The sequence below is a fragment of the Penaeus chinensis genome, chromosome 20, assembly GCF_019202785.1.
Source record: "Penaeus chinensis breed Huanghai No. 1 chromosome 20, ASM1920278v2, whole genome shotgun sequence".
Taxonomy (NCBI): domain Eukaryota; kingdom Metazoa; phylum Arthropoda; class Malacostraca; order Decapoda; family Penaeidae; genus Penaeus; species Penaeus chinensis.
In genome coordinates this window covers 15,606,459-15,616,458 of record NC_061838.1, presented here as the reverse complement: position 1 = coordinate 15,616,458, position 10,000 = coordinate 15,606,459, and the positions used below count along the sequence as shown (strand labels likewise).

The following is a 10,000-nucleotide window of genomic DNA, read 5'->3' as shown; positions in this document are numbered from 1 at the left end:
CTTAGAACGTCAGTTCCTTGCAACAGGACGATCAGTTACCACTACTGTTGAGGGAACTAAAGCAGCTGAGAGTTGAGGTGGCTGCTCTCTTGGTGAGAAGATCTGGCAGCAGCACAATTAGTGTGGGTGGCTACACTTATTATTGGTCGGCCCACAGCAATGGCCACCATCTCCAGCAGACTTCAACCCTTAGTAGTAGAGGTCACTCCAGTTGATGAGCGTAATATAGTATTGAGACTGAAGCTTACATTTGGCTTCATGTCTCTTATTGCTGTGTACACTCCTATGGATGTGTATAAACTTGATGTTTTACACTACACTTGCATCTGACAGACAGTAGTTCTTGGCGAGATATTCGTATTGTTCTGGGTGACTTCAATGCGGTATCAGGCTGCAACCGAGCTGGCTATGAGATGTCTGTCGGTCCTCATGGCTTAGAAACTGATACTGGCAGTGAGAATAGCTTCCTTTTCCATGACTTTGCTAGATCCCAGAAATTGAGGATCTCTGGCCCACATTATTGGACTTGGGTAATGTGGCCAAGGAGATCAACCACATCTTCGTTAGCACTCGATGGAGGCTCCTCCAGAACAGCAGGGTGTATCGAAGCACCGAGTTTTGTGGAACTGATCATAGATTAGTTGTGGCTACTCTCCGGGTCCATTTTAGAACCTCCCCATGAACACCTTAGGTGCTTCATGCTATCCTGTCTGCCATCTGGCAGATTGGTACCATGGCACTTTAAGTCATTGTAGAGTGCCATCATGAGTTCAGACATGGGCTGCTCGCAGCTTACATAGACCTCAAGAAGGCATTTGATACCGTGCATTGCGAATCACTCTGGGAGATCCTGAGACTAAGAGGAATTCCAACAAGGATAATTGGATTAATAGCAAACCTGTATACTGGCACTGAAAGTGCTGTAGTGTGGTGGGGGCCTGTCAAACTTCTTCCCTGTTAGTTCAGGAGTGAGGCAAGGCTGTGTTCTTGCACCAACACTTTTCAACATTTACATGGACTGGATAGAACTACTGTCCAAAGTCACTGTGGAGCAACTCTGGGCAAAATCAAGGTTACAGACCTTGACTTTGCTGATGATGTTGCTATTCTATCTGAATCTCTGAAAACCCTAGTGACGGCTCTTGCTGCACTTAACAATGAAGCGATGCCCTGGGACTAGAGGTCTCCTGGACCAAGAGCAAGATCCAGGATTTTGGGGGCCTACTAAGAGATCCTGTTCAGTTGGTACGCACTTGTGGTGAAAACATATACATTGGTAGTGCAGTTCATGACTCAAGACTGTCAGACCAGGAAGTCAGTAGACAGATTGGCCTGGCAGTAGGAGTCATGAAATCTCTCGACAAGAGTATTTGGAGATGCCAGTACCTGTGCAGAAGGACTAAGCTATGTCTTCAAGGCCCTGATACTGCCAGTTTTACGATATGGTAGTGAAACCTGGATGCTATCTTAATTATATATATATCACATATATATAATATATATTTTATATATACATACATATAAATGTATACATATGTTTATATATATATATATATATATATATATATATATATATGTATATGTATACATATATATATATATGTATATGTACATATATGAATATGTATATATGTACATATATGAATATGTATATATGTACATGTGTATATATATGAATATGTATATGTATATATATATATATATCTAATAGAAACATAATTGTAATATACACATAAATGTAATACATAATTTATATACAATATATTTATGATATATATAATATATATATATATATATATTATATATATAAGTATATAATATATAATATATATATCATATATGTATAATATATGTATGATGTATGATGTATAATATATATATAATATATATAATTAACATATGATTATACATATATATCACATTATATAATAATATATATATAAAAGTATATACATAATTATATATAAAAATTATATATATAATCTATATTTTATATATATACATATATATGTATATATTTATAAAATGTAGATATATATATTTTATACATATATAAATGCATATATATGCATATGAAAGATGGAATAATGCAATCCCACATTGATATAGGTGTATAGCAATCCTCCCTGACCTGACCTTGAACCTAGGTCACTCCGGGTATGAGACCGGAGGGCCAGTACTAAACCAACCATGCCACATTACCCACTAAAAGGAGTGTGCAATATCTCTATGTACATAAACATTTATATATATGTACATTTTATATATATAATATATATATGTATGTATGCATGGGAAATCACCGTTGTGGCACAAGTGTTAGCGCGCCGAACTGCGGTTGGTTAGGAAGGGCATCGAATCAGGAAAGGGTGACACTGTCATATAACCTCTCAATAGTGAATTGAGAGAGGCCTATGTCCTGCAATGGAATGAATGGCTGTAATAAAATGTATGTATATATATACATATACATACGTACAAATTCAACCCAATGCCACCAGGGAAAATTAATAAAAAATGGGGAAAATGCTGTGCTCATTTTTTATATTTTTTTGTGAAATGTCTCTGCACATGGATGGCTCTGCTAGTGCTTAGCCTTACAATACTTCACCTTTCCTTGAATTGGCTGAAAAAATGTATTTTCTACTAGTGCTATGAATATTGGTGTTATTTTTATTATAAACATTATAATTACTATAATGTTATAAACATTAGTAACAGCAAGATAACGTAAAATATTTTCGTAAATCAAAGAAAAGGGTAAACGGGTGAGACAGGCAGTACTCGTAATTGGCTCATTGGTGACTCAGTACAAGCGTAGCCATCTATGAATTAAAACAATCAAACAAGTAAACTCACAGTGGGCATGGCAAACATGAACACATCATTCCCATCGGCACTGGGTTAATCCAATTGCCCCATATGGCAAGAATACACGCCATGCCCAATGTAATACAAGTTTATTTACTGTAATTACACTAAGATGGCTCTACAAGTGCTTAGTCACCAAGGAGTTCTGTTACCCTTTTTCCTTGACTTTTAGAAAGGGTCTTTTGCATTAATTGATTGTCTTAAATGCTATCAAGATTTTAATAACAATATAATAATCATAACATCAATAACAACAATAGCAGTATTAAAAAGAAAACACCTTTTCCTGCCAATTCAAAGAATGGGACTATCTGGATTGGTCATTAGGGCTACTGATAGACTTCTTGCCAGCTGAGAACATGTGGAGCCAACTGTATGCAACAACATTCACAAAAAACTAGAGGGGGCAGAACATAAATCTGGGGCAAATGGGTTAATATATATCCCCTTAACGATGGCTCATGTCTATAGACATCAAAACAAACCGCTCGAAATGTGGCGTGCGGCTGTATGCCGCGGCAGCGCGCCAATGCGCTACAAGCCAGTGATTCGGCTTGATGTACTGAACTCCCGTGCTCAAAGTCTGCGCATTGCCATTGATCACCAGAGCGTATATACACACAAATAAATACATATATATATATATATATATATATATATATATATATATATATATATATATGTATATATATACTTATATATATTCATTATTACAAATAAATATACACACACACATACACACACACACACAACACACACACACACACACACACACACACACACACACACACACACACACACACACACATATATTTTTATTTATTTATACATGATTATATTTATATATATATATATAATCATATATGCTTATATATATAAATAATATATATATAACGGCAGACAGGAATAGGATCCTAAGCATGGAGAAAGTGTACTTTCTGGAGCCAGAGCTCTTCCAGTCATGGCTCATGGATGGTATATGCAATACTCATTTACCTACAGAAATAATGCCTTCCTAAATGCCCACTGAGTCTAAACACCCACCATGAGCTTTGTGAACTAGTGGCAAGTCATTTCCATCACCCTATCCTACAGCTGAAATTCTCAGCAAGTTCCCGTCTCCTAGGTCCTCATTCAATTTTTTACATGACAGCATGTCTATATCATCCACCACTCAGCAACATTTCTTCAAGACATGATGGCTACATCACAGGGATCCAAGGGGTTAGAATCACAATTAAACTACCTAGCATGATCTCTCTATTCACCCAATGGAACTGAATGGAAAAAAAACATAAGAAGTCCTCTGTAACTCTAATTTATTGTTTACATTGAGATGGTTCCACAAGTGCCTAGTCACCAGAGTTAACCATTAAGGTGTATGTGTACATATGTGTGCATGTATCTCTAAGGATGCGTCTGTCTGTCTCTGTTTAGTCTGTGTTGTTGCTATTTCTGTCTCTATCCCTCTTTTTATTATCTTATGCATCTACACTTTGTACACCTTTTCAGTCAAAATTTCATGAAAACAGAACTAAAATTTGTTAAATACAATACCTAGGACCAAAGATGTTGGAAGGCAGGAATTGTCTCTTGGATTTACATTGTATATACCTCTTGAAATCTCCTCTTTTGCAAGCTTATATGCAGTATCAGCTGTTGCATGTGGATTTGCAGAGTATCCTTCAATTGTTATAACCTTGCAGAAATTATGAAATTACAGATTCATTATATATATAAAAAATATAAAATATTAAGAAAATCATCATAATTTTAACAAAAAAAATATATTTATATATATACATATATAGTTGTAAGCTACATCATTATCATATAATATAATGTCAATAATCATAATAAGAGCATAAATATCAATAACATTAGAAAAAAATGCAAATTCAAAAAATGTGGAAATTAGGCACAGTCACTAAGGCCTAATTGACTCCTTGGTGGCTAATGTGGAGACATCTCTGTACAACCAAATTACATAATATAAACAGTACATAAACCTGCAGCCAATGGGTTAAATTTAGATATTCGAGTGAAAGATAACTGCACAATCTCGTATCTAAATGTTGAAGAACCAATCTAAGTTCTATGGCTTTCCCTTGCCATATTATATATAGCAGGGATTTGGTCTTTGCTGGAGTGTGAAGAGTTCACAGCAATCATTTGATGCTTTCTTTTTAACCTACTCACAACTGGAGTCCCTGGCACCATACCACCATACTGTGGTGTATGTACAATGAGCTGCTTAGGGGAAAAAATCAGATGTGTGGATCACATAAAATTACCCCAATCTCTAAGCTTTTAGCTGCAGCTTAAATGACAATTTATGTAATGAAGCTAAAAAGAGGCTGTAAGCGTAAATGTGAGGGACGTTTCTCCTTAACAATTGCCGCCAAGGCCAAACAACCACACAATTGTTTATCAGACACAACTCAGAGCAGGCTTGACTGTGCATGATGTGAAGGCATCCTCCCAGCATGGGAGTGATTACTTATGTCGGGACAGAATGTCTCCTTTGATTTGCATTAATGTTTCCCAGCTACAAATAGTTTGTGCTGAGATATTGACTGTTTTCAAAGCATTGTTATAGGAAAGAAATATGCAGATACTGTGATACATTAACTTCTTTAAAATATATTAAACAAAGTTTTAGACTGACTTCCAACAAGTATTGATGCTGCTGCCAGAAATGTAGACTCCTCAAGAAAAATTCACATCATGTAAGGAAAACTGATAAGTGAAATTCTATAGATTTCTTAACTTTCTTATATATATATATATAAATATATATATATATATATATATATATATATGGATATATGTACATATGTATATATATACATAGATACACATATTTAAATTTACAGATATACAGGTTTACATACATATATATAATGCATCTATACATAGATATACATATGTGTATAGTTGTATGTGTATATAAATATAAAACAATATATATACCTGTATGCATATACATATACATATATATTTAAATATATATACATGTACATACAATTATATATAAATAAATATATATATACATATATATACATATATATATATATATATATATATATATATGTGTGTATATATATATGCATATGAAAGATGGAATAATGCAATCACGCATTGATATAGGTGTATAACATTCCTTCCTGACCTGACCTTGAACCTAGGTCACTCCGGGTATGAGACCGGAGGGCCAGTACTAAACCAACCATGCCACATTACCCACTAAAAGGAGTGTGCAATATCTCTATGTACATAAACATTTATATATATGTACATTTTATATATATAATATATATATGTATGTATGCATGGGAAATCATTGCTGTGGCACAAGTGTTAGCGCGCCGAACTGCGGTTGGTTAGGAAGGGCATCGAATCAGGAAAGGGTGACACTGTCATATAACCTCTCAATAGTGAATTGAGAGAGGCCTATGTCCTGCAATGGAATGAATGGCTGTAATAAAATGTATGTATATATATACATATACATATGTACAAATTCAACCCAATGCCACCGGGGAAAATTAATAAAAAATGGGGAAAATGCTGTGCTCATTTTTTATATTTTTTGTGAAATGTCTCTGCACATAGATGGCTTTGCTAGTGCTTAGCTACAAAGGAGTCAACTAGTAGACCTTGTGACCTTACCTGATTTCACCTTTCCTTGAATTGGCAGGAAATTTTTTTTACAAGTGCTATGAATATCTACGGTGTTATTTTTATTATAAACATTATAATTCCTAAAATGTTATAAACAGCAAAATAAGATAACGTAAAATGTTTTCGTAAATCAAAGAAAAGAGTAAACAGACGAGACAGGCAGTACTCGTAACTGGTTCATTGGTGACTTAGTACAAGTGTAGCCATCTATGTGTAAAAACAATTAAACAAGTAAACTCACATGGGGCATGGCATACACGTACACGTCAAGCCCGTCGGCATTGGGTTAACTTCTTTGTGTGAAATGTCTCTGTAAAAAGTTAAATAGTAAACCTTGTGACTGTACCTGATTTCACCTTTAATTGAATTGGCGGGAAAAATGTTTCTTTTACTTATGCTGTGAATATTGATGGTGTTACTTATATTATAGACAGTAAAATTACTATAATGTTATAGACATTAGTAACAGCAATATAAGATAACGTAAAATATTTTAGAATATTATGGAAAAGGATAAACGGGTGAGAAGGCAGTACTCATAAAGGGCTCATTGGTGACTTAAGTGTGGGCACCGCATGTATGTATATGCCATGCCTGTCGGATTTGGGTTAATATGCAACATGTACAGATACATGTGTGTATATATATACACACATACATATATATAAATATATGTACATATACATACACATACATCTATACATATATACAAGGCATATATAAACATATATACATTGCAAATATGTATATATACATATATACAATGCATATATGTATATATACATATATACAATACAAATATATACATATATACATGTATATACATATACAAACATATATACATATACATACAAACAAATGTGTACATATATATACACATTATATGTATGTGTATATATATAAATATATATATTATATTTATTCATATATATATATATATATGGAAGATAGAAAAATGTAATGCTACATTGCTATGGGTGGGTGCTTCATGCTCAGGATGATGTGAAGCGATGGTGTGGTAGCCTAGTTAGCGTTAAGTGCTTGCATGCCTTCCCGCTTTCAGCTGCCACCGCTGGCTAGCCTGGTGCGAAAAAGGGAACAGCTATGCATAAGACTCCCCTGTCTGCTCATAGCCTCTCTATCATCAAGACTTCTACAGTGCCTCCTCGTGGCCACCCATGGAAACTAGGTACCTTGCGGTCCTAGGCTGAACTGTGGAGGCTCTTGGAGCAGCAGGAGGCCCTAAAGGTACGGAGCTATGGCCCACCGGCGTGTGGATATGCCCTAGCTTCGTACTAACTCCTGTCCCCCGCGTCCCCTGGGGTTAATGGGCGGCTGTGGGGAGGCAGGCCTTGCCAGTCGGCCCCCCCGAGATAACCACTGGCAACGAGCAATATAGTTGTTGATGCTGGGGGGAGGGCTAAAGTCCCTCCTACCCAGCAAGTACGGCGGGCTGTGGGTCCCTCTGGGTTGGCGACCGCTGGGACTCGGGTGGGGAGGGGGGGTTACCAGCGGCGGCCAGCCTGGCGTGATGCTTGTGGGGGAAAGCCCCAGGGAGCCCTGCAGGTGGATTATGGGGCCTGCAGCCAGCCAACCTCCTCTATATGGGGTGGCAGAGGTGGCGCCCAGCTGGAGTGACTGCCCGAGGTTAGACCTCAGGCTATGGGGGCTTGGAACATCCGTTCCCTGCGACAGGACGATCAGTTACCACTACTATCAAGGGAATTGAAACAGCTGAGAGTTGAAGTGGCTGCTCTCTTGGAGGTGAGAGGACCTGGTAGCGGCACGATTAGTGTGGGTGGCTACACCTACTACTGGTCGGGCCAAAGCGATGACCACCATCTCCAGGGAGTAGTCATAGCCATCTCCAGCAGACTTCAACCCTTGGTAGTTGAGGTCACTCCAGTCGATGAGCGTATCATGGTATTGAGACTGAAGCTTTCATTTGGCTTCATGTCTCTTGTTGCTGTATACGTTCCTACGGATGTATATAAACTTCAGGTGAAAGAGATGTTTTACGCCAAACTTGCATCTGTGGCAGACAGATGTCCTCGGCGAGATATTCGTATTGTTCTGGGCGACTTCAATGCGGTATCCGGCTGTGATCGAGCTGGCTACGAGATGTCTGTCGGTCCTCATGGCTCAGGAGCTGATGCTGGCAGTGAGAATACCCTCCTTTTCAGTGACTTTGCTAGGTCCCAGAAATTGAGGATTTCTGGCTCCTGGTATCAGCGTTCTGACCCGCATCGCTGGACTTGGTACAGCGATACAGGTAGAGTGGCCAAGGAGATCGACCACATCCTCGTTAGCACTCGATGGAGGATCCTCCAGAACTGCAGGGTGTATCGAAGCGCTGAGTTCTGTGGAACTGATCATAGATTAGTTGTGGATACTCTCCGGGTCCACTTTAGAACCCCCTGTCGCCCAAATGAACACCCTAGGGTGTTTAATTTGGACAGTTTGAGGGAGGACGAGTGTACCCGGGGGTTTACCGAGGCTATCTCTGGTCGTCTCACAGCACTCGAGGGCCTGACAGACCCTGTTCTTATGTGGGATACCTTCAAGCGTGAAACGCTTGATGCAGCTCAGGAATCCATTGGTGAAAGCCCAAGAACAAGACAGAATTCCATCTCGCAGGAGACACTGGAAGCCACAGATGCTTGTCGTGCGGCTCGACTGTCAGGGGATCGCAACTTGCACCGCTCTCTGGTGCGCAGGACTAGGTCACTGTTGAGAAGGGATAAGGAACAGTTTATCAGTAGTCTTACAGAGGAGGTCGAAAGCCATTTCCTTGTAAATGACCTTCGTCCTGCCTACCAAGCTCTGAGAAAGCTGAACTCCAAGCCCCCCTCACAGACAACTGCAGTCTGCTCAGCGAGTGGCCAGATAATCTCAGATCCCCCCCTGACTAAAGTCAGGGGGGGTAATCTCTAAGTTGAAGAGTGGTAAAGCAGGTGTTTGCAGCATCCCAGCTGAACTGTGAAAGGCTGGTGGAGAACCTATGGCAAGGGGCTTGCATGCAGTCCTGTCTGCCATCTGGCAGACTGGTACCTTTCCCCCTGACCTGCTGAGTAGTGTGGTCATCCCTCTCTGGAAGGGGAAAGGGGATCGGTGGGACTGCAGCAATCACTGACGCATTACACTACTCAGTGTACCAGGCAAGGTACTCACGCACATCTTACTGAGACGTATCAGGGACCACCTGTTGAGGCACCAAAGACCAAAGCAATCTGGTTTCACTCCTGGTAAGTCCACAATAGACTGCATCCTGGCGCTTCGAATCATTATAGAGCGCCGTCGTGAGTTCGGACGTGGGCTGCTCGCAGCCTACATCGATCTCAAGAAGGCGTTTGACACGGTGCATCACGAATCTCTCTGGGAGATCCTGAGACTAAGAGGAATTCCAATAAGGATTATTGGACTAATAGCAAACCTGTATACAGGC

The 10,000-nt window shown here is 38.9% G+C and overlaps 1 protein-coding gene across 7 annotated transcripts in view; it reads right to left on the bottom strand.

Annotated features, from left to right (window-relative positions):
- LOC125035969 overlaps positions 1-10,000 on the bottom strand; it is a 63,002-nt gene that overhangs the window by 17,909 nt on the left and 35,093 nt on the right. For all 7 annotated transcript variants that reach the window (XM_047628288.1, XM_047628284.1, XM_047628289.1 and 4 more), the window contains one exon: positions 4,429-4,570. In XM_047628288.1, coding sequence (XP_047484244.1) covers positions 4,429-4,570 — 142 coding nt within the window. The remainder of the gene's footprint in view (positions 1-4,428; positions 4,571-10,000) is intronic.